Consider the following 24,739-nt stretch of genomic DNA (forward strand, 5'->3'; position numbering starts at 1 on the left):
AACGTTCAGAACCTTTCTATCATTCCATGTCTAAATAAAAACAAAATTATATTTCTAAATAAAGGTTAGGTAGGCTAAAAACTTGCTCCCCGAGGCAACCCGGTGTACCCGACACACATGAACGAACCACGTTTTAGTTCCATAAAACAAATCATACCTAGGCCCGAAACCAAACAAAACTCACCGGAACCAGTTTCTTCTCTACCTGTGAAAACCCATACCCAATCAAAACCCGCCCATACCGAAAACCAGTACCTATCCAATTCCTGGTTCATAACCCCCCCTCCCCCCCGGGATTTCCCTAGAGGTGCACAAATCAGGTTTTTCCAATACCCTGGTTTCGAGAATGGAACCGGGTTCAGGTATGACCGGGTATTGGTAATACCCAGGTCCGGGTATTATCTCTAAAAACCATACCCTATGTATCGGGTTCGGGTCGAGTATATAACCGGGTATTTGAATACCCTATTTTTGGTATCTTTTGGGCTTTTGACCGAGTATTTTTCGAGTATAAATTGGATTTTTTTTAAGTGGTTGCATTTTTCAGGGATATTTTTCGTATATTTTTCTGGTATGGATTGGGTATATTTGAGAAACCCGATTTCGGGTATCGAACCGGTTCCGGTTTTTGGGTACGAGTTTTGGTATTGAAATGCATACCATATCCGTACACTACGGGTATGTTCGGGTATTAAAACCCAAGTATAAATAAAACCTATCTCCAGGATTTTTTCCGGGTCCGGTTCCGAGTTTTCAATATACCTGTAGATTTGCCCACGTCTAGAATGCTAAAATGAGAAAGTAAAGATCAGTCAAAAGATATATCTTGTGGGCTGAGAGAATTCAAGCCCACCGTGTCTTCTCCTACAAAAACCGATACTCATTTCTCATTTGCTACTACCAATTACCAAACCAACTGCTAGGGTTCAAGTTCTCGAACTTTCCGCTTAAATCACCATCGTAAGTCAATAATAATAATAATAATAAGCCCGATCAACTGATTTCTGTTACAGTGAATTTGAAGTTGAAATGGCAACGAAGAAGAGTGTGAGTAGCTTAACAGAAGCAGATCTGAAAGGTAAAAAAGTGTTCGTTAGAGTTGATCTGAACGTGCCGTTGGATGATAACTTGAAGATCACTGATGATACTCGTATTCGTGCTGCGGTTCCTACTATTAAGTACTTGTTGTCTAATGGCGCTAGAGTTATCCTCTCTTCGCATCTGGTATTGTTATTGTTGTTATTATTATTATTATTATTATTCATTTGTAATTTGTTGTTTCGTATTTTGCCGGATCTTAGTTCTTTAGGTAGTTGACCGTTATCGTGTACTTAATTTAATTTCGGTTTCGCTAGAGTTGACTTTCACGAGCTTGATTTCGGCTTGTTTCGAGCTGTTTTTTCTAAAGCTCGAGTTCGGCTTGATTATTGTATTAATTAATTAATACATTTTTTGAAGAACACTTTAAACAAGTTTAAGTATGGCTCGAGCTGGCAGTGTGGTGTAAAATTGATACATAGAAGTCAAGAGGTAAAACTTAAAAATAGACAAGGCTTGTTGCTTAAACGAGCTTCCCACACAAGACTCGAGCTCGAACTTGGAAAAAGCTTGACGTGTTAGCTCGCAAGCGGCTCGGCTTGTTTGCTCCACTAGTTGGAGAATTTATACCTTAGTTGATGTTTAATTGTTACTTTGCACGTTCTCAACGTTTAGATCTTTGATAGATTAAATCTTTAAATTTATAATTCCAACTAGGGGTTATCAAAAACCGAAAACCAAATCGTTAACTGAACAACTTAAACAGAAATTAACCATAACCGACAAAACCAATCGTTTATGGTTAAGTGAATATGTTTAACTGACCATTTTGTTATGGTTACTGTTAATGTGTCTTCGTTAACCGAAACTGAACTGAACCTTTTATGTTTGTGCTTTTGTATAAATTTTATTTCTTAATTTCCATCTTTTATATCTCCATTTCCAACTTTAAGCCTTTACATTATCCTGCAAATGTCTATACTCAAGCTTTTAATTGTGCTTGGAACATCTTAATCGAACCGTTTCTAACCGAAACAAAGGAAAACATTACTAAAATATTACATTGGACAATTAACTGCCCTTAACCGAAACCGAACCTGATCTATGGCTAGCAGACCATTTTATTATGGTTATGGTTAAGCAATTTTCCATAACCAAATTCGGTTATGGTTAACCCCCATTACCGGACCGTACAGACTTTGCACACCCCTACTTCCAGCAACACTATTACCTGATGTTTGGATGAAGAAATGTATTCATATTCAAATCGATATTCTTGTTTGATTCAATGTCACAAGTTTAATCTCATCATATGTTGAAATAAATTGGTTTCAGTAAGCTGATTATCTGTTAACTTCTATTTTTGTTGTTTATAGGGACGACCAAAGGGTGTCACACCAAAGTTCAGCTTGAAGCCACTAGTTCCAAGACTCTCAGAACTCCTTGGACTTGAGGTTTGTTCATCACTTCATCTATGCCTTTCAATTTACAGATTTTTTGTTTTTGCCATTACAAGCGTTGCTTAAGAGTGTTCTTATTTGGATCTTTGATTTCAACATTAATAGGTCAAGATGGCAGACGACTGCATTGGCCCAGAAGTCGAGAAACTGGTTGCTGAAATCCCAGAAGGCGGTGTCCTACTTCTCGAAAACGTCAGGTTCTACAAAGAAGAAGAGAAAAACGACCCAGAATTCGCGAAAAAGCTAGCATCTTTGGCTGACCTGTACGTCAATGATGCATTCGGCACTGCGCACAGAGCACACGCTTCAACCGAAGGTGTTGCGAAACACTTGAAGCCTTCGGTTGCTGGTTTCCTTATGCAAAAGGAACTTGACTACCTAGTTGGAGCTGTATCAAACCCTAAGAAACCATTTGCTGCAATTGTTGGTGGATCAAAGGTGTCTAGCAAAATTGGTGTTATCGAGTCGTTGTTGGAAAAGGTTGATATCCTTGTTCTTGGTGGAGGAATGATCTTTACTTTTTACAAAGCACAAGGACTCGCTGTCGGTTCTTCACTTGTTGAAGAAGATAAACTTGATCTCGCGACAACCCTTCTTGAAAAGGCTAAGTCTAAAGGAGTTTCTCTTTTGCTTCCATCTGACGTTGTTATTGCTGACAAGTTTGCTCCTGATGCTAACAGTAAGGTTAGTTTTTGTCTTTATTTTTTGTTGATAATCTTTTAAGGGCAAAATACCATATTTTGTTGATAACCATCATACTTTTTTATTTTTATTTTTATCATAAGTCTTGACAAATTCTTGCAAATTCTAAGCTTGAACAAAAATGTGAATATTTTCGTTTATTATACCATGTGCAAAAAGAGTTGAAATGAATAAATGAATAAAATTGTATACATGGTTCGTTAATTCAATAAGTTGATAGTAACAAATAGTCTTTCAAAAGCATCATAATAAAAAATAAATGAGCATGACATAACTTGGATTTAAATAAAAAATATAAATTTAAAATCATTAAAGAGTCATAAACAAATGATTTTTATTGAATAATATTTTGATGATTTTATCCGATCATAATTAAGAGATCGTTTGTTCTTCTCAAATTTATAATGTTAAGGGATTTTATGATTATTTACAAAAGTATGTTGTTTTTTAATGGGATTCAATAAGTTGATAGTAACAAATAGTCTTTTAAAAGCATCGTAATAAAAAATAAATGAGCATGACGTAACTCGAATTTAAATAAAACATTAAAGAGTCATAAACAAATGATTTTTATCGAATAATGTTTTGATGATTTCATCCGATCATAATTAAGAGATTATTTGTTTTTCTCAAATTTATAATGTTAAGGGACTTTATGATTACAGACAAAAGTATGTTGTTTTTAATGGGATTCTCGGTTTTCCTATATATGAACTTATGTTGAATATATTTTACAGATTGTTCCAGCATCTAGTATTCCAGATGGATGGATGGGATTGGATATCGGACCAGATTCCATTGAGTCATTTAGCAAAGCTTTGGATACCACCAAAACCGTTATATGGAACGGACCAATGGGTGTGTTTGAGTTTGATAAGTTTGCTGTCGGCACTGAGGTATGTACATACACCATACATATAGATGAAACCATACGTGTTCACTTGTTAAATGATTGAAATTTGAATCTTTACTTATATGTGAATTTAGGCGATAGCAAAGAAGTTGGCTGAGCTAAGTGGGAAAGGCGTGACAACCATCATTGGAGGCGGTGATTCTGTTGCAGCGGTTGAGAAAGTCGGGCTTGCTGATAAGATGAGTCACATATCCACTGGTGGTGGTGCTAGTTTGGAGCTTCTTGAAGGTAAGCCACTTCCCGGTGTGCTTGCTTTGGATGATGCTTAAGCCGATGCGTTTTAACTCGGACTTGGTAATTTGTCACGGTTCGGATGTGAAACTAATAAGTGGTTGTTTTTGTCAAAGCCCTTATGTGGCTAGCTTTTGAGTTTTGAACATTTGATGAGTGGTTTTGAAACTATGACTTCATGCTATTTTGTTGCATAGTTTTGTGTAACTACTAGTTAAGTGACTGTCTTTGGGGTTACTTTTTATTATTTGTGGCTCTTAAAACATGGTGTCATTTAAGAGGTGTAAACCAAGCCTAGTGTAGTTGTGCACATCCGAAACCGGTTTGGGTGCAACTTGTTCAAAAATGATTTAACTATGCATGTTTTAGTGTTTCTAAACTGATTCGGTTTGGGCCAAACTGGTTTTGACCTCATTTGACTTGATCATACTTTTTTATCTAAATCGGTTATTTTTGGCCTAAAAACCGGTATTTTGTGCAACTAAAGTAGCGTGCTATTTGTGATAAAGTTTTTAGAAGTTTGAAGTAAGTAGTTTAAACAAGTTATGTTGTTTAGTTTTTGTTTATTACTCATTAGATCGACAAAGTAGCATGATTCGTTAACGTGTTAACAAACCCAATTGAGTGTTGGTACTGGTATCGCCAAAAATGTATAATGGTAATAACGTAGAAGCGAACTAATGTTTGACACTTCCTGTTTACGTTCTTACAGTTGAACTACCTAATTAAACGCCACAAGAACCACAACACTCGACCGATCTTTCATTGCTAATTGTTACCAACCACCCTTTGCTACCGCTTTCTTAGACCTTACTCCACAATTGCTTTTGATAGCAAGTACTTTGTTGATCTATTGAACACCGTTGAAAGGACCCGAGCCATTATCATGACCTTAGTTGTTAATCAAACGTTCATTTTTTTTGAGGATTTTGTCGACGTTTTGGTATGGGTCAAATGGAGGTGTTGATTGGCATACAACGCTTACAATAACCGAAACTCAAAACTTCTTTGGTTGGTTACATCGTATGTTTTCAAGCATCGTGATTTAGACAATGTCAGGAGCTTTTAAGGTGGTTATGATGTTATCGTTCAGGTTTTGTAACGCACTATGTAATGTGCACCTTTCCTTTGTGTTCTTGATCATGATGGATATCAAGAACACAACAAACAATTGCAGATGAAATACATGAACACAAACTATTGGTTAAACAAACAATAACTCAATAAGCCGAATAACTTATTACCTAATACGACAACGCTCAATCAACATACATACATAGGCTTTGCCCGTTAATCAACAACCGTTAAGCGACTAACAATCAACATAGGTTAAGTTTAATAATGATCTTCAATCACTAGATCAATCAATCAAGATGTATTCAAAAACAATAAACATATGAGCAAATTATTGTAATGCAATGTCTCATAACAAAAACATAATTACAATTCTCCCCAAAATTATATATATTCATAAAACAAATTATTATATATAATTATACCAATCATAAAAACTGAAACTTAAATTAGAATTCATTCACATTTAACTGTTTCATACAGCAAGTGAAATATCCCCAATCTCAAGCTGTGTAGCAATCTCCTCCAACTGCTTCTTCACACTCATATCTATCAGCTTCGACCCCGAATTCCCGTACCTGATCGTAAATCCGGCCACCAACGACTCATCAATCACCGTCTTCACCCTCACATTCTTCGCCCCGGTCAGCTTCTGCACTTGTTTCGCTATCTGCGCCAAATGCTGCTCCTCCAACGGCACCACTGATGACACAACTGCTAATTCGGTCTCGGTTATTTTATTATACACCAATTCAAACTCCTTTATTATGTCCTTAATAAGATCAATGCGTTTGCTTTCTATTAAAACGTTTAGGAAGTTGCAGACGTGTGTCTGCAACTTCCCTGAGGTAGTAATGGCGTCGATAAGCTCGCGCTTCTGCTCGAGGCTTACGATGGGGCTAACGAAAAAGTTTAATGTGGTGGTGTCCGAGAATAGCTTCTCGAGTGAGTCTAGGTCTTTTACTGTGGCCTCTAGCGTGCCGTTAGCGACCGCTACCTCCGCTAGAGCTGCCGCGTAACTTCCGGCGGCGGAATCCGCCATTCTCACGCCGCCGTTGTTGCGGCAACGGCGGCGTGGATTTCCGGCGAGTTTGAGGCTGCGGAGGCGCAAACCGCCGGAAAAAGAGAGGGTTGCCGCTTTGGCGGAAGTTACGCGGAGCGAACGGGTGTGGGACTGGAATGCGATTGGGGTTTGTTGAAGAGCGGCTGCTGCTGTTGCGGACATTTTGGTTTTGAGAGGATTTTGAGTAAGGAGTTGTCGGAAGGAAGTGAGTGAAGGTGTTTGTGAAAAGAGTGTTTTTGGATGGAAATGGATGGTGGAATGTGATTAAGAAATCAGTGATCGGAGATGACAATATCTTCTCTTTTGGAGATAAGTAGAGGACACGTGGCGGAACTACATTACTTGAAAGAAATTGTTGGTTTTGTTATCTAAGAATCTAAGACTTTTTAGTTATGAAACTATAGTTTTAGAAATCCTTGGTACTGCGAAGCTTGGACGAAGATGTCGAGAGGGGACGGACTCAAAAATGTATTAAAAAATCACAAAAGGGGGCGGGGGAGCTAAAATTTTCGATCGTAAACGGCTAAATTTACACTACATATTACAAATTTCGGGCGAAAACGGATAAATTTACACTACCGCGCAAAAAAACAGGGGGGGTCGGGGCCACCCCCGCCCTAAGTATGCTTCGCCCCTGGTAAAAACGATAAACCTATACAAACCGCTATATCAAATTTCAAGCTTTTCTTAAAAACTCGTTTTCTTTCATAACAACTTTTCACGAATTCCGTTAATAATATTAAATGTGTATACACACACACATATACATATACATATACATATACATATACATATATATATATATATATATATGTGTGTGTGTGTGTGTGAGTGCATATGAGAGGGGGTGTCACATCATTTGTCCGTTGCATCTTGCATGTTTGTAGAACTGGACTTCCCACACAAGAACTTCACTCCACAACATGGAGTTAGAGTCCTCCAAGTTTGCCCATTACCACATAGATCCGGACCTAGGGAACTAAGCTTATTGTAGATTCTTTTAGGCTGGTTGTTGTGAATGAACTTTAAACCTCAAGTTAAAACTTCACATTACGTTAAATCCTTGCCCCTTTAACACCGTGTTATGGTTTAGAGTCTTCAACTCTTGATACCACGTTAAAAGCCCTACTAATTTCTTGTTAAAGTATTTGGGTCCCACCATTTTGTCCATTTTCTCCCTTGCTGCCCGTTAATGTGTTGAAGCCCCAACTGTACCGCTTGGGCCTTGATGCTTTGGCACGATGGGCATGGCGTTAAGACTGGGCCACATAAGCTTTTGAAGCCTTGCAACAGGTCACCTTACGGGCCAGGTCACATTATTTAGTTTGTGTACCTTAATGCTAAATCCATATGAATCAAATCGGGCAACCACTATTTTCCGCTAAGCCTTCATGAATCCATTGTCGTAGTAGTCGAACACGAAAATAAAAGATAGTAACTAAAACTAGAGAAAAATAGTACACAAACAATGCACGCTTGATATTGAATTGAAAATAAGCATATATTTCAGAAGGATACTAAAAAATAGTTACATGTAGGGGTGATCAAGCGAGTCTTACCGATGAAAACCTATCCAGACCCAATTAAATAGTTAATATAAACACTATACCCGGGAGGCCAGGAACAGGTGCTATTGTTAATAATCAGTTCGGGTCCTAGGCGGATTTCTCAGGTCCTATAACCATTTGTTAATATTGTTTCTAAGCCACTCTTGCAGACCATGACCTGATTTTTTGGTATCTGTAGGACCTGGGAACCGACCCTATTACATGTTAAGCGGGTATGATATGTTATGGTTTGACGGATCTCATAAAACCTGATTCATTCATGCTCACCCCTATTTACATGATTGGTTTATGCGGCCACAAAATTTGATCAAATGTCAAACATCAACAACTGAAATTTTTTGTTATGTGAAAGTTCAACTATCAATATATTTTGAAGTAACTAATTAAATGAATTTTAATGATGAACGATAACAAAAAGGTCGCGTGGCCTAATGGATAAGGCGCTCGCCTCCGGAGCGGGAGATTGTGGGTTCGAGTCCCACCGTGATCGAATTTTTTAATATTTTAAACTTTCTAATAATTTTAAACTTTAAAAAAATACTGTTTATTATTTCTTTCACTGTTTTGTTTTCATTATATTTTTCTTCACTTTTGATCCTCCTCCAAGAGAGTGCGTTTTGGATTGGAATAGTTGGGTTTCCATGAAAGTTAACGTCGTTGCTTGGCGGGCTTTACTCATAACTTGGTTAAAAGGAGGCTCTTATTTTACAGGCTGAGTGTTTGCAATTGTCGTATGGGGTCGGGGGAATCGAGTGATTTACTTGTTTTTGGTTGCTATGTCGCTTAGGTGATGTGGAATAGTATTAGTACGTGGTGCAATATTCCTCCGATAGTTTGCTTCTTTGATTCATGACCTTCGACATGACGACATCCACGAACAGGTTCCGAATATTGAGCATAAGAGGAAGATGGGGCAATCGATAATTATTGTAACAAACCTTAGTAAATAAGCTCATTAGGATCGATAACATTGTCGTTGATACTAAGGCGTTAAGTTTTTTGTGGATTAAAAATAGGTTGACGTGTTTGGATATAGATTCGTCTAGGTGGAAATGTTTGTCATTGGAAGTGTGCCTGTTATCTGTTATAGTCGTCCCCTGCTAGCTTCTCGGTAGGAGGGTTTCGGTTTTGTTTTTTTAATGAATTTGCAGTTCAAAAAAAATATAATCTTCATCTTTGTATTGTTGTTTTGAGTATCAACCTTGAGCAGTAATCCAGCTACAACAATGAACGTCAATCGGATATTAACGTCAACGGCTTGATTCCATGATTCCATTAATCGCTTCTTTAATCTTTGAAGGTATTCCGTATTCGTTAAACTGTTAGTTCTTTGCTTAACTGCTTAATAATAAGAAGTTTTGATATCATATTATTATTGCTGTTACTTGAACCAATTAGTATTAATAATAACTAACAAATACCTTAGTAAACCAATGAACAGAAACAAGCGTTTACGAACATAAATGAATGAATGTAACATAACAATAAGAATATATAAACTTCCATCCTTTTTCAAACATTAATAATATCTTCTTCTACCTCTTGCATAACAAAACAAGTACCGGAGCTAACGGCTTGTTCATCATTTGTAACTTGCAACATATCCACTCGTTAACTGACAATCCAGACGCAAACCCTTCCACCGTTTCATATTCTTCCCTAACACCATCAAACATTCATCGTATATTCATATCTTACACATTATTATTCATTAAAATATATTTTTTTAAAAAAATTAGTCACTTACATCCCACCAGGATGGCCCACATAAACCAACATGCTGATTAGACCACCAGATGCTAAAATCCTGCTTGCAGTTTGCATTCCTAATAAGGTTGTTTCGGATTTAGTAATAACTGTTTTGTCACTTCCTGGAAGATATCCTAAGTTGAATGCAACTAGTCTGTTTAAGATAATAAGACACTGTTAGGTGCTATTCTATAAACATATATTGAACTTATGAGTCGCGCTTAGGTGTAAACGAGCCAGGCCCGGGCTCACCAAAGCTCGAGCTCGGCCCTTTATTATTTATTAATTAATTTTTACACTTTTTTAATCATTTTTATATATATTCTTACTAAAGAACTTTATATATATGACATTATATATTATATATACTTATTTTATTGTAACTAACAAATAATACTAATAGTTATGTAATTATATATACAAAATACATTTAGGCCTGTAAGCAAAGCGAACGTTCTAGTGAACTATTTGTGAACCGTTCGGCGGGAATTTCGTTTATGTTCATTTATTTAATAAACGAACGAACATGAACACATGTACTGTTCGTTCATTTATGTCCGCGCACGTTGGTTTATGTTCGTTTATGTTTGTTTGTGTTTATTTACACCTGTTCATATATGTTCATTTATGTCCGTTTATCTTTGTTCAGTGATGTTCATTTACGTTCGTGACCAGTTCGTTTAGATTTTAAATAAACGAACACGAACATGCACATTTTTTAAATAAACGAACATGAAACAATTTTTTTGTTCAATTAAGTGTTGGTGTAGGTGTTGGTGTTCGTTTAAAATTAAATGAACGAACATGCCCTTGTTCGTGTTCGTTCGGCTCGTTTACAGGCCTAAATACATTAAATAAACTAACATAAATATTAGGCTCGTTTAGGCTTGCGAGCTAGTTCTAGCTCAGCAAGCGAAGCTCAGAATCTGGTTCGTTTGTGCAACAAGTTTATTCTAGGCTCAAGCTTATTTAAGTTCAGCTCCATTCAAGCTTCTAGTGAACCAATCTCGAGTAGCTTGCCAGCAGCTTGGCTCATTTACACCCCTAGACTCGCACTATTTACCTCACCGTGGCGCCCCTTGGAACAACTTCTTCCATTTTGCTATGACAGGTGGCAAACAGCTCTACCATATTTCTCTAGAAAGAACAAAAACAATCAACTTATATTCATAGAAAAAGTGAACTGCAGTTTTCGTCCATGTGGTTTGTCCAAATCTGCAATTTTCGTCCTTATGGTTTCATTTCACTTGCAATTAGACCCGACTTCACTAATCCCGTTAAGTCTGGTCGTTAAACCCATCAGCGTGCCCTTCACATGAGGGGAGTTTTATCCTTATTTTCCCCCAAATACACCCCAATCCCTCACGTGACTGAGGTTTATATTGGGGAAAAAAGGACAAAACTGCCCCTCACGTGAGCGGCACGCTGATAGGTTTAACGATCAGACTTAACGGGGTTAATGAATTCAGGTTTAATTGCAATTGAAATGAAACCATTACTTGTTTATAATAATTTTTGGTTTCCATTGTCAATATAAACATAGATATTACATCAATATAGCAGGTAGGCGGGCAACAAGCTGCGCCGCCACCCCTTTCTGAATTGCAAACCCTAACATGCTAAAGACATACCCCTGCCCCTTTGGAGTCAACACATTGCTATGCACAACCTGTTGGACCCTGGTTAGGAAACGGATAGCTTCCGGTGCCAAGGAGCCAAATGTATCAAAAGCCAGAGGGACAAAAACATGTTGGTTCTCTTCGCAGGCTTTAGCATGTTTCTCCACCTTCTTCGTTTCAGCCCTTTTCATTGCTTGCCCAGCTACAAACCCATTATCCCTCAAACCAGCTAAGGGAGATACCCCTGTGAGGTCAACACAAGCGTGTTTCCTCCCGGCCCAACCAAAGACGAGCAAATCTGCCGGTCGTAGAGTGGATCTCCCTTCCGTGGGGTCTGTAAGAAAGTTTACGGGGGCTTCCTTTTTAGCTGATATCCCAGCTTGCCTTAAGATGTCCCAAAGAACGTCCCGCACCCAATCATGTCGGTATTTAAACCCAGGCATCTCCTTACAATGAACCGCATGCTCTCCGAATTTATCCAGGCAAGCCTTACGGCAGATCGGACATGTTTCGTCTTCTGGGTACATTGGGACCATCAAACGGTACTTAAGAATGGCCCTATACTCGACCGCAGACATGCTTTGGCCCAAGCCATCAATCGGGATAACGGTCAAAAAATCTTGGGCATGAGGACTTTGTAAGCATTCAATAACCGCCTTCTGTCGGGGGGGCAATCCAAAAACTTCTCCCAGGCTCTGAGCTATTTTGCCAAAAAGGGCATTCGCCAAAGTTTTTTTGAGGCTTTGGTGAGGCGGTGTCCATATTAGAGAAACCGCCAATGTCAAAGTCTGGGAGAGCGCCATTTAGGCATTCCAGAGCCTGCACGTAGTCTGAGTCCAGGTCGACAACTCCGCTATTCCTTAAGATGTGACTCTGTAGCTTCCAAGACTGAGCCCTCGACGCTACAAAAGCGTAAACCCCAACATCATGAGCTGAGAGAAGGCCTAAACCCCCTAAGCGCATTGGTAAAGATGCAAGTCGCCACTGAAGATCACCAAAGAACGGGCCTCCACATACAACTATGTCTTCAATGGCTTCTCGTAGCCCCTTATCAAAACAGGATACCGCATCATTCATCATATGGGGGTGGCATGTTCGTAACCCAAAAAGCAACTTAGCAACCCCCATGCAAGACCTAAGCAGGAGGAGTTCGCTCTGGGGATCCCTAAGGCAAGGTAAGAGTTTCATAAGATCAACCGCACGAGATGCTCTCCGCCTCGCCAACTCCTTAATAAAGTAGGGATCTCGACTAACAGCCCCTCCAAGGAGCTTTACCCCTCTCTCAGGTTTACCAATCCCACTAGGGAAGAGCCCATCTTTGACTTTCACCCCATTACACGCTGGACAAAAAACCTCGGTTTTCTTAATATTAAGTTGCAGCCCCAATGATGGCCCTTCCGAGTTGATAATGTCTAGGGCTTTAGCGACTTCGTTGGCACCACCAATAAAAGTCCCATCATCCAAGTACCAAGCATGAAATGGGAGGTTACAGTCATTTTGTACCCGGAGAACAAGAGGGTGTAATGCTAAGGCAAAGAGGAGGGGCCCAAGGGGGTCTCCCTGTTGAACCCCAGTAGTAGCCCCTATACAGTCATCACCAACATACAACCTAGCCGGCTGGGCATAAAGGAACTGGACCCATAGATAGACAGACGGGCAATGATGATGAACCTCCCGGAGAAGGGCTGTGCGGTCGACCATATTGAAGGCGTTGGAGAAGTCCACGATAAGCATAGCTAAAGAGCCGTCCGCGTGAAAGGAGTTAAGAAACCGGTTCGCGCTGTGAAGCACCGCCTCTGCCCCATTAGGGGTCCCCACCCCAAACTGAAAGTCCCCTAAATACTGAGTCATTTCCTTCCCAACCATCTTCATAGCCACTTTAGAAACCAACCTACGCCAGATAGCCCCCACAGCAATGGGCCGAATTCCATTATCCGGCTTTAATAAAGGGGTAAGGGGGGCCAAAGCAATAAACTCAGCGAGCACCTTGGGGCACAGACCCCTTAGCCATAAGTTGACGACTTCAGTGATGGCTGAGAGCAGACCCATGGAAGTCACTGATCCCTCACCACTAAGAGCGTCCAACAAGTGTTGCGCCCGCATCCCGTCTCTCCCGCATGAGGTCCTTTTAGGAAATGATCGGATATATCTAAGCACACAGTCCCCATCCACAGAGAGAGTAGGCAGGGCGACAGAGCTAGAAGGCAAGGACGGAGGCAGCACCACTGGTGTTTATCAATGAGGGCTCTCATGGTTGAATATCCGAGAGGGGCAACCCCACTTGAGCATAATACCTTGACTGCAGCTGTGAAATGACCATCCCTGACTTTCCTGAGACATTGTTTAATATTGAGGCTGTTTTCAGAACCCTCCTCCCCTCCCACCTCTCTTTTAGAAAAAGTGCTCCCCCCTACGTTATCAAAGAGAGAAAGAACCAAGTCAGCAAAACCAGATCCATCTTTCCACACCGCAAGTGCTTGCTGAATGCTACTACATTGCAAAGACTTTCGATTCCCTGACCTGCGTTCCTGCCTAGTGGAAGGTTTCACCACCCTTAAAGTACACCGCGGCAACAATAGTAATTTGACCCAATTCTCAATCGAGCCTGGTGAATCCACTACCTTGCGTAAAGCGCATGCCAAAGTCTGAGCAAACGCCAAACGACAACTTGGGGGGATGCTCTTAACCATTTAAATGGGAAGGGAGAAAACCCGTTCCACAAGGGATACATTCCCAACCACTCCTACAGATGGACCTGGGTTCCTATCCACAGACACACGATTAAGTTTATGGATCCCAACGATGAATTCTCCAGCATCTCCAGGATCCACCGAAAAAGAATAGACGCCATCAGCATGCTTGCACCCCCTGCTAAGGGCATGCAACGTCATGCACCTCCCACATAACCATTTATCCCCCGCCCGAAGGGCTTCCCCAACATCTATAAAAAGGTCCAAATCCTTAGAGATAGCGTCTTTTAAAAGGTTCTTCCGAGTATCCGTTTTGAAATGGGTACTTTGCATGTGCTCAAGTAGGCGGAAAAACCCCGAGGACCCAGGTCTACCATCCTTACACTCGTGGAAATGCTTAAAGGGGCATGGCCTTAAACCGTAAGTGGAGCTAGGACCAAGCCCTCCTGTATTTACGTTTCGAATTCTTTTTATGGTAGCCATGTACACACGAGAACAGAAAACAAACAAATCACAAAAGACACCGGACCCCTAAAGACCCCGACTCGAGATGAGTTAGAGCAAGAATCAAAGACTAAACCCCTCACACTCGAAGGAGGGGAGCAACTACGGGTTGCTCACCCCCCATCTAGCACCCCACAACAACCGCTAAGGCATAAGAGGAGGAATGTATGACTCCAAAACAAAGCAAAATGGGTAGAACTCCAACTCAAAATACCCCCTTAAGCACCAAAAGGAAAATAGAAAGAACAAGAGTGAAAAATCAAGAAGTTTGGTTGAGGCAAAAGGTCGAACAGTTGGTGTGCATGACAGAAAAAAGGTAATTTAAGTTAGATTTTGGGGGTTTCAGTGAGATTAGGAAACTGATGACAGAAAAGGAGAATAGAATTGAAGAAAAGTAAAAGATAATGCTTTATCTTGTTGAGTAGTCACTCATATGATGGTAGATTGGCAGAATTAGAAACAAAATTATTTGGTGTGCAGATTATTAAAATACGAGACATGAAAATATGAAAGTGAAGCGATAAACAAAAAACATAATAACAGAGTATATATTAATTAATTGATTAAGGAAGGATGGAAGGATGTTTGGTTTGGTTTGATGATGAAAAGGTGTGGTCGGAGACGAACACAATAGGGACGGAAATCGCAAATTTGAAACCATTGGACTAAAACCGCAGATTTGGACAAACCACAGGGATGAAAACCGCGGTTACTTTCATAGAAAACTTGTTTTAACTAAAAATGGTTACCTTGTTAAGGTCAAGTGATTTATCTAGTAAACATGCGGTATTTTGTAACGCGGATTCTTGAATATCCATGGAATAAACATGGCCATTACATGATTCATCAGCCACCATATTAACCATTGCCAGTGTATCATAACCGTTGCCGCAAGTGGCATCCACAGCTGCATCACCTTTCTTGACTACATGTTTCCATATACTGTGTTTATAACATAACACAAAATTGTAACATGATTATTGTACATTTCTTGTTTTCCCAAATCCATATTTTCTTGAATTCTGTATGTCTTAGGGGTGCTTGACGAGGCTCGAGCTCAGCTCATTTCAAGCGTGTATTCTAAAGCTTAAGCCCGGCTCTTTGGTTATTTTTACAAGCTCGAGCTTGGTTCGTGCATTTTTTATAAATTTATTCATTATTTTTATATATTTCAAGTAACCTTAAATGAGCTTAGGCTCGAGTTGAGCTCGTGTGTGGTAGCTTAAACGAGCCAAAGCATGGATCGAGCTCAGCTTGTGTATTATTTATGTTAACACTTTTAATTATTATATATATTTCAAGAAACCTTAAATGAACCTAAGCTCAAGTCGAACTTTGGTGAAGTACCTTAAACGAGCCAGAGCCGACTCAAGATCCGCTCATGTGTTATTATTTGTATATACTTTGAGAAACCTTAAACGAGCCTAAGCTCGAGTCAAGCTCGTGTGAAGTACCTTAAATGAGTCAAAGCTCGGCTCGAGCTCCGTTATGCAGTGTGAAATTAATACATAGAATTCCAAAAGAGCTAAAACTTAAAAACACACAAAGCTCATTAAGGCTCGACTAGCCTAAACAATCTTCCCATACAAGGCTCGAGCTCAATAACTAAAAGCGCTTTATTTGAGGTTCAGGCTCGGCTCGTTTGCACCCGCCAGATAAAAATCCCATGAAATTGATGAGCAATGAAGTACCTACGAGTGAGCAACTTCGGTGGACTTTTTCTTTCCGAATAAATAGTCCATCAACACGTGCTCTAGACCTAGTGTTAGGATCAAATACAAACAACTCTTAACGTGATAAATGACATCACGGTACAATATCAGAACTAGAGTAATAATACTGTAGTTATTTGTACATTTGATAGGTTAATTTCATTTGTACCAATACACCCACCTAGAAGTGGGCAAATAAGCTGGTTAACTGAACTGACCCGAAAATCAAACCGAAACCGTAGGTTCGGAACCGGTTTGTAATTTTTCAGTAAGATCGGTTAACCATTCAAAAGGGGTGGCGGCACAGCTTGTTGCCCGCTTACCTACCTCTATCTATTGTAATTGAATCCTTTTATTATAATATAATTGCAAAAAGAAAGAAAAAACCCGGTTCCAAACCGGTTAACTGAACCGAAACTGGTCGTAACATGGTAAAAAAAACTGGTTTCAACCTGAACCGAAATGGATCATAAATCGGTTTGGGCCAGTTTCAACCCAAACCGATTCTGAGTTTTAAACCGGTTTGTGCACCACTGCTAACCCACCAAACATTATTGCATCATTTTTAATATTGATGAAACATAGATATTACATCAATATAGCAGGTAGGCGGGCAACAAGCTGCGCCGCCACCCCTTTCTGAATTGCAAACCCTAACCTGCTAAAGACATACCCCTGCCCCTTTGGAGTCGACACATTGCTATGCACAACCTGTTGGACCCTGGTTAGAAAACGGATAGCTTCCGGTGCCAAGGAGCCAAATGTATCAAAAGCCAGAGGGACAAAAACAATAGATTAAATAATATACATTAAATAATAATAATAATAATAATAATAATATATGTTTATGAAGAGTTTAAAGATAATAATAAATACCAGATAGAGGTGAGTCATTGGTTGAATTAATTGGTTGTGAGTGGAAACCAATATTATGATTATGATGGTTTAAGGAACCAAAGGGTACAGACAATCTATTGTAACATAATCCAACATGTTTGTAGTTGAATCTGAACATGAACATGTTGGAAACTGGATAACATCGTAACATCATCATCTTGTGTTTCTATTTGACGGCGGGTCTAAGTTTTTAGCATAATGGAACAAATAATAATAATATAACTCGGGTTTACTAGCTGATTAATATATAAACTAATGCTGAAATTTAGACAAGCAGCTCTCGTAGCTCAGTTGGTTAGAGCACCAGTTTAGTGGTAGGTCTTGACTTCAACTCTCAACGAGAGCAAGCCAGCTTTAAGTTTAATATTTCAAAACTCAGATATTTGGAATTTAAACCTTTAAAATGGTTTTGAAACTTTTTGGATATTTCGGATAATTTTCAGTTACAATATTTTTTGAAATAATTTTTAAAACCATTTTAGAAGCTTTTTTTTTATATAAAAATTTGGATAGTACAGAGGCCCAACTTTTTTAGAAGTTTTTTTTTTCAAAGTTCAGATTTGGATCGACTCGTTTCTCGTGATATTTGACGAACTTATATAAACATAGATTTGTAAAGTGTTTTTGGGCACGGACTCTACTCTCATGTCTATGGAGTCCATTGAACAAATTGGTGAAATAATTGGCAACAAATAGTTTGGGGATTTATAAAGAATTAAAGAAGCACAATAGGTACACAATGAATAATGTTATAATACACTTTCTACAACACTAAAGAATGTATCAACTGAAACTTGATGCGTGGTTTCATACTCATAGACGGTTTTGGCTAATGGTCAATGAAGCAAGCGACAACGTCAAGAGATGCCACTTAATTTACGTTCCCATGCTTACATGCTTATAGACGGTTTTGGGTAATGGTCGACGATGCAAGTGACAACGTCAAGAGATGCCACCTACCAGGAGGAGAGGTGAAAGATAGGAACTAATGGAAGAAAGGTGGGGCCTATATTGGTTATTTAGTCAAATATTATAAAAACTGAAACACCAGTTTATGAAAAAAATGTGTGTGACGCTCGTGTAAATAGTTGTAACTATAAATATAATGGTAATAGTTAGAATCACACCTATATATACACATATCATGATATGAATTACACGTGTAATTAACCCATTAATACAAATGTAGCCTATATTAGCAGTTGCATTTGTTAGGGTTGGTGCCAAACTAAATCATAAAAGCAGCTCAAGCTCTCCTTTTATATATGTGGCACCAATTGTAGCCTTTATTCCATTGACACCAATTGTAATATTGTTACTGGTTTATACCAAACATATAGATACATGGTGTTTACTTTGTGGAAGCTTAGGCCTTGGTTTGTTGAAGACTTGTTGGTGAGTTAACTAAACTGAAGACTTAAGATCTCTTTGGGCCGGTCCTATGTCTCTTTATTAGAGCCGAACTTCATTTTCTTGTTAACCGAGTTTTGTAACCCCAGCCACCCTAGCCAGTCTCTATATAAATACGTATTGTACTTGTAATTTCTCATCACGAGAGTAGAGTGTATAAAGCAATAATAAATTCTTGGTTGCAACTCGTGAACGTATGTCAACTTAGACCGAGCCACGTAAATCCTTGTTTATCGCATTCATTTGTTTTCTGCAATTTGCTTGTGTGTGTGTTTTGCTATAACCGAGATCCTAATGAATATAAATCGATCAAAGGTACAAGTAATAATATGGACATGTGATAACATTTTTTTTTTAAAATTGTTACCAACCATCAACTATTTTATGTAAAAATTAAAAATAGAGGTTCCAGATTAAGCAAGGAGGTTCTCATGTATGGTGGGTTTTTTTGTCTGAGGATGATCTCCGAGTCAGGAATGATGTATGAGCTTCCTTTCGGAGACATGCCAGCCTAACATCATACGGTTTCATACTCAAAAAATGAAGAAGATCAGATGAACCCGCAGCCTATCAATTATCCAAATTACTGTTAACAAAACTACAACATCAAAGTACAAAACACTATCTTTATATTTAATTGACTATAAAGATAGGTTATACAATTTAATAGTTTCAACCTCATTTACAGCTGTAACATTATTAATATAAAAAAAATCGTTGTTGTGCAACACCACTAGTCTTTTAACTTAATTGATTGAAGCCCAAAAATCTTTTCACAAAAACCCCCATTTCCACTACAACTCACATGACCCACCCTCCCTACCATCCACATTAATTCATTTCCTTTTTACAACTTATATTAGCTCCCCTTTAATAAAGTAATCATGGCTTAAGTGTAACCAAGTAACATTTGTCCTATAACACGTCTTGTTTTCTTGTTTTGTGAACATACACGAAACCTAGAAATGAGTAAAGGTTATCATCACTTTCCATGTAGTCACACAAGTTATGCCCCAAAGAATATGATAAATTGATAATGCAAGCAATCAGAAGTGACTCCCAATTGATAATATTACTATTATTAAGGGTATCTAATGTCATTATTTTTTTTTGTAATTTAACGGTATAACAGTTGAAGTGAATGCGAAAAATTTGTTGTGGATTTAGTCGAAAGTTTATGATTGTCACATGTATTAAAAATAATAATAAAATAAAGTATTAATGTGGCTAAGCTACTTCGTAGCGTGAATTAAGATGTACATCTGATACAATTATTTCAAGTATACGTTTTAAAAACCCTAGCTATGAATAATTATAACCATAAACTAATGTACTACTGTCAAACGATACTCAACACTTGTAATAAGTTCATGACACGGTTCGTTGCCCTCACATGTTGAGATACGTATATGTCATGCATACCTCCCATAAAATACCTAACCTTTCTTCTTCGGGTAAGGCCAAGATCCATGTTAGGGATGGCAAAGCAGGTCTTAAATATGTTAGAGACGATGCAATTAACACAATCATCAAACATGAATACGACTCGTTTCACTACTTTATATCTCATGTCTATAACACTCTTCTATGTTTCATGTACCACTAACTCACTAAGGCACTAATTATTATATATAGTGTATTTTTCATTAAACATGTTTAATCGTGTTTTAAACACGTCCAATTGTTAGCTAGGCCCCCTTACACTTCCCAAGTAAAGTAAAACAACACATCATTTATAAATAACAAAAACAAAATAATTATAAAAGTATTGAATCAATCATCAATCCATCTAGCCAAACTAATTATACAAACACAAGAAGTTAACTTCATTAATACATTAATAACTTAATATACAATTGAACTGATGTATGTTTAGTATACACCAACATATCAATCAATATGGTCTGTGTTTTGAGACAAAACTTGTTGAATATCATATGAACTTTCTTTCCCATCCTGCAAAGCTTCAAGCAAACGTCGAAAAATAATGACGTGGCATGCAATACGAAGGACGCCTTTTTGTTGGTAACCATATTCTTGAGCCGATATGTTTAACAAGTTTATGAAAAGAGGATGGTTCAATAGATTAGCACTGACCACAAACCGCTCCATCTCTTCCCCAACGTAAAACGGAAGGTAGCCCTCTGGCACGCTGGTGGACGAGTCACCGAGGGTGGCAGAGCGATGTAGGGAGCAACCACAGGAGTTAGAGACACGAGAGAGTTGGCGTATGAGCTTGTTCATGTTGGTGATACTAATATATGTTGTATGTTATGTTGAGAAGTGTGACTAGTAGTCATGTATTTATAACAGAAGAGGAGTTAAAGAAAATGAATGAGACAATAAAAGTACGGTAGGCGTACTTGGAAGGTACAATTATCATTCCTACTTTACAATATTATTAATTAATCTATTTCATTTATTTGTATATATATAACTTTAACCGAACAAACTTTATGTTACATATTTAAATAACATGCAAGTGGCTCCTTTTCTCATTTATAAATAAAAAAATATTATATATATTTTATTTGATTAAAGATAGAAATGAAAGTTTTATTGAAGGTCAACTTAATTCTTTTTAAATAGTTGTATTTAGGGTCGTTGTTAAGAAGCGTTAAGAAATTTTGGGCTAAGGACGTGTATAATATGGGTCTCTAAGTCCAAATTTTTTTATTTGGCTTTTAACTTTTAAATGTGTTTGAAATAGGTAAATAGCTTATAACATCGCTTAAATGCATATAATTCTTTTTTTTCTTTTTAAAATGGGCTTAAATTATGTGCAGTGATTTTTGGTTCTCTTTTATATTGTTATATACATATGTATATAGTTTTTTTAAAATAATTTATGGGCCTCCATGCAAGATCCGGCATGGGATCATCACCCTCCCCGCCCCTTCCTAAGGTCGGGCATGTCGAATTGAGAAAAATGTTTGTAACAACAAATGGACCAATTATGAAAACCAAATGCTGAATTGTCGATAATAGATTCATCTTAGTCTATAACCAAACAAACGTATGCCGACTCCTAATAGTAAATCAAACGTACGTACGCGATTATCAATGTAATTGCATAAAAATGTCCTATTGTAACCCTAGAAGACCTATTTGTGTCTTCACTCATATTATATTACTATTAACAACAACTGACATGTAGCGTAATTATCTAGATGGTTGAAACTTCAAATCTCATCGTGTAAAAAAGTGTACATTTAGCACTAGGATTATGCGTAACCAAATGAAAATTGTACTTTTTAGATATATAGAAGATCAAATATTGCAGCAATCATCAAACACAAAGATCTTGCTATAAAAGGCCCAATAAACAAAAAGAAACACTAAATGGGAATTAAAGGTCGATGATAAGATTAGAAATCTTAAAGATACTTTATTATAGTAACAAAAGTTGTATTTGTGGATACTAATCTATTATCATATTATAGTGGATATATGGCCATGGATGTCGACCAATCAATACACGTAAGCATTTTTGTGTATTTTGGATCTCATTTTGTATGGGTATGATGTGTTGTAACATTGTATTGTATAATATTAATATAATAAATATATAATATAATTTAACTACATACATAAAAATGAATCAAAATTGACCACAAATTATAGCTTGCACGTATTTGTGTTGATAGATACATCGTTCCAAATTTTCAACTTTAACACGTGTATAAAACATATATCTTTTTAACAATAATCTATACTTCTAAGTTCTAACCATATAACTTTAACACGTGTATAAATCATATATCTTTTTAACAACAATCTATACTCCTAACAACATTATATCAGTATTCACCACATGACTCATATACAATCAATCTCTAAATGAAGAAACACTTTATAACACGAAGATTTTCGTTGTGCCAAATCTTAATTATGCCCCTTTTTGTCCCAACAAAGTCACAATGGACTCCAAATGAATGAAATTAGGTTTGAGATTCGAACATATCATCTATTGTCCCGTAACAATATTATTCGTAATATTTTACGCACTCGTAACTTTACGAAAAAAAGTTACATATCCTAAAATTGAACTTTTTTCTTTTCTTAAAACAATTTGTCTTTTAATAAATAGATCGTTCACATTGTCTAATGGGCACAATCAAAGCTATCTATGAGTCATTTGGACCAACTTTTGTTATCACTTAAGTTAGATTCTTTTTTATCCGTATCGTTAATGGTGTTTGAATGTTTATTTTTTTTTACCATCATGCAGTGACTTATGTCGAAATTGTAATTCGTCGCCTATCACAGGAACTAGGTGGAAAGGGGGGGGGGGGGAAGGGGGGGGGGGGGAGATAAAAGAGGGATATCATATGTTGAAAAATCAATATAGTATTAATGAGAAAAAAACCAACATATCAAGGTTTCTTTTATAGAGAAACTCAAGTAATTTGTCATAAAACCGAAAAAAAGCAGTAAATTTGATAATGAAGAAAATTAAATGTGACAACTAATAAATCCATTTGCTTAATTAAAATTGAAAATTGAAAATTAATATAAATCTTCAAATTTTGATTTGAGATTTATTATCATTATTCTACGTGTGCCATCTTCCACAGGTCGATCGTTATAAGGTCGCATGTCCCTCATTAGATATGTTAGAAGGAAAGTAGGTTGCATCAAATTTACATTAAGAGTGGCTATATCCGTGTTCAACCACAGATGTATGATCAATTATAACGATAGTGAAGTGAGTGCTATCAAAGTTACTTGTTGTCTGGTTACTTAAGCATTGATCTATGTTCGATTTATATTCGGTTAACATTTCCAATTGAAAGCAAACTCTTCAACTGTGATATCCCGAAAAAATAAATGAAATGATAAGCAAAAGACATTTTTAAGGCAGATTGTGACAAAATATTAATGTAGGGATCTTTTGTGTCAGATTATGAAAGTGGTGAAATGTGTTTGATAAAAGCTAGGGTTTCGTTCAAATAATGACTCGTTTATTTGTGACCTTATAATTTATTTTTTCTTTTCTTTTTTTGTTTTTGTTTTTTTTTCTTTCTGTTTTTTACAAATTCACTTACTACTCCAATTCCATATTATATATAGAGATAAAAAAAATTATGGTTTGATGTCACAAATTTTTTTAAATATTTTATTAGCGTAGAAGTTGAGGTTTGAACCAATTAAAAGTTTAAACATGTTACTTGGTCCAGTGGTACTCTCCCTTATCTCAAGTGTCTTACCCGGATTTTATTCTCGCATCAACCTTTTTTTTACTCCATTTTATATTTGGCTTGGTCTAAATGTTTTATAATTTAAGTAAATTACTTTTAAATTGCTAAATTAGTTCTAAATCAACTTTTAAGTTAGTGTTTTAGGTTTATAAATTTCAAATAATAACTCTATCTTAGGTAAATAATAAAAGAAATAAATGAACCAAACACAAGTTGAAGTTATTTTAGACATATCACAACTTGATTATTTTTTTCTGCCAGTATTATAACGAGCCTAATGATGCCTACTAAATTTGTGACAACTCGCCGCTAGGGGTGTCCAAAATACCCGAACCCGAACCCGAATAAGCTAATTCGAGGTCGGGTTAATAGGGTCAAAAAGTATTAATCGGGTTATTCGGGTTAACCCGAATAACCCGAATTGTTAATAGGGTCGGGTTTCGGGTTCATTTTTGAAAAAAAGTAGGTTTCGGGTTAACCCGAATAACCCGATTAATGGTGATACTTAACTTTATATACAATGATGAAAAGATGAAATAAGCACTATTAAGGCAAATATTGAAAGCTTTATAAAGAAGTTAATTATTCTGATTGTTCATGAAACGTTCGATGGAAAGTATATTTATGTTGTGCTTATTTAATTAAACAAACGAATATGAACACATGTTTCACTCGTTCATCTATGTTCGTGAACGTTCGTTTATGATCGTTCATTTAAGTTTGTTTACGTTCATTCGTGTTCGTTTACATATTAATAGAAAATTATTAAACATTGTTTGCATTTAGAAATTATATCACCCTAATATGTTTTATATTTGTTTGTTTTTGTTTATTTAAATGCGTTCATTTATGTTTGTTTATGTATGTTTGTGTTCGTTAATGTATATACATATATGTCATTCATGTTC

General features: G+C 37.2%; 3 protein-coding genes, 1 non-coding gene and 1 pseudogene across 4 annotated transcripts; 2 read left to right on the forward strand and 3 right to left on the reverse strand.

The window, feature by feature from the left end:
- Positions 1 to 873: 873 nt before the first annotated feature.
- LOC143568406 (phosphoglycerate kinase, cytosolic-like) lies at positions 874 to 4,409 on the forward strand. Its single transcript, XM_077054573.1, has 6 exons — positions 874 to 960; positions 1,014 to 1,224; positions 2,415 to 2,492; positions 2,604 to 3,182; positions 3,938 to 4,096; positions 4,188 to 4,409. The coding sequence occupies exons 2-6, from the start codon at positions 1,030 to 1,032 to the stop codon at positions 4,380 to 4,382; spliced, it is 1,206 nt and encodes a 401-aa protein (XP_076910688.1). The 5' UTR covers positions 874 to 960; positions 1,014 to 1,029; the 3' UTR covers positions 4,383 to 4,409.
- Positions 4,410 to 5,893: 1,484 nt separating this feature from the next.
- LOC143568393 (ATP synthase delta chain, chloroplastic-like) lies at positions 5,894 to 6,681 on the reverse strand. Its single transcript, XM_077054563.1, has one exon. It carries the CDS (start codon positions 6,641 to 6,643, stop codon positions 5,894 to 5,896), a length of 750 nt encoding a protein of 249 aa, XP_076910678.1. The 5' UTR covers positions 6,644 to 6,681.
- Positions 6,682 to 8,466: 1,785 nt separating this feature from the next.
- On the forward strand, positions 8,467 to 8,539 carry TRNAR-CCG (transfer RNA arginine (anticodon CCG)). Its single transcript has one exon. It is a non-coding gene; the product is annotated as a tRNA-Arg (tRNA).
- A 1,005-nt stretch (positions 8,540 to 9,544) lies between these two features.
- On the reverse strand, positions 9,545 to 17,393 carry LOC143568407 (tRNA (mnm(5)s(2)U34)-methyltransferase, chloroplastic-like). The gene is made up of 6 exons (XM_077054574.1): positions 17,200 to 17,393; positions 16,307 to 16,370; positions 15,361 to 15,553; positions 10,862 to 10,935; positions 9,797 to 9,952; positions 9,545 to 9,708 (listed from the first exon to the last, which is right to left on the reverse strand). Exons 1-6 carry the CDS (start codon positions 17,375 to 17,377, stop codon positions 9,585 to 9,587), a joined length of 789 nt encoding a protein of 262 aa, XP_076910689.1. The 5' UTR covers positions 17,378 to 17,393; the 3' UTR covers positions 9,545 to 9,584.
- A 3,110-nt stretch (positions 17,394 to 20,503) lies between these two features.
- Positions 20,504 to 21,005, reverse strand: LOC143568394 (auxin-responsive protein SAUR72 pseudogene; annotated as a pseudogene).
- Between the last annotated feature and the right edge of the window lie 3,734 nt (positions 21,006 to 24,739).

Source organism: Bidens hawaiensis, unplaced genomic scaffold, assembly GCF_021521415.1.
Source record: "Bidens hawaiensis isolate Kalapana, Puna unplaced genomic scaffold, B.hawaiensis_p1.1 tig00023985_1, whole genome shotgun sequence".
Lineage (NCBI taxonomy): Eukaryota > Viridiplantae > Streptophyta > Magnoliopsida > Asterales > Asteraceae > Bidens > Bidens hawaiensis.

What these genes read in the sequence shown, in the direction of transcription:
- LOC143568406 (XM_077054573.1), top strand. Translation starts at nt 1,030, where the DNA reads ATGGCAACGAAGAAGAGTGTGAGTAGCTTAACAGAAGCAGATCTGAAA. An exon ending in CTCCTGATGCTAACAGTAAG is followed by an intron (nt 3,183 to 3,937) that starts GTTAGTTTTTGT and finishes TATATTTTACAG; the next exon opens with ATTGTTCCAGCATCTAGTAT. An exon ending in AGTTTGCTGTCGGCACTGAG is followed by an intron (nt 4,097 to 4,187) that starts GTATGTACATAC and finishes ATGTGAATTTAG; the next exon opens with GCGATAGCAAAGAAGTTGGC.
- LOC143568393 (XM_077054563.1), bottom strand. Translation starts at nt 6,643, where the DNA reads ATGTCCGCAACAGCAGCAGCCGCTCTTCAACAAACCCCAATCGCATTC.
- LOC143568407 (XM_077054574.1), bottom strand. Translation starts at nt 17,377, where the DNA reads ATGATGATGTTACGATGTTATCCAGTTTCCAACATGTTCATGTTCAGA. An exon ending in CAATGACTCACCTCTATCTG is followed by an intron (nt 16,371 to 17,199) that starts GTATTTATTATT and finishes TCCTAACACTAG; the next exon opens with GTCTAGAGCACGTGTTGATG. An exon ending in AATCACTTGACCTTAACAAG is followed by an intron (nt 10,936 to 15,360) that starts GTAACCATTTTT and finishes TGTTCTTTCTAG; the next exon opens with AGAAATATGGTAGAGCTGTT.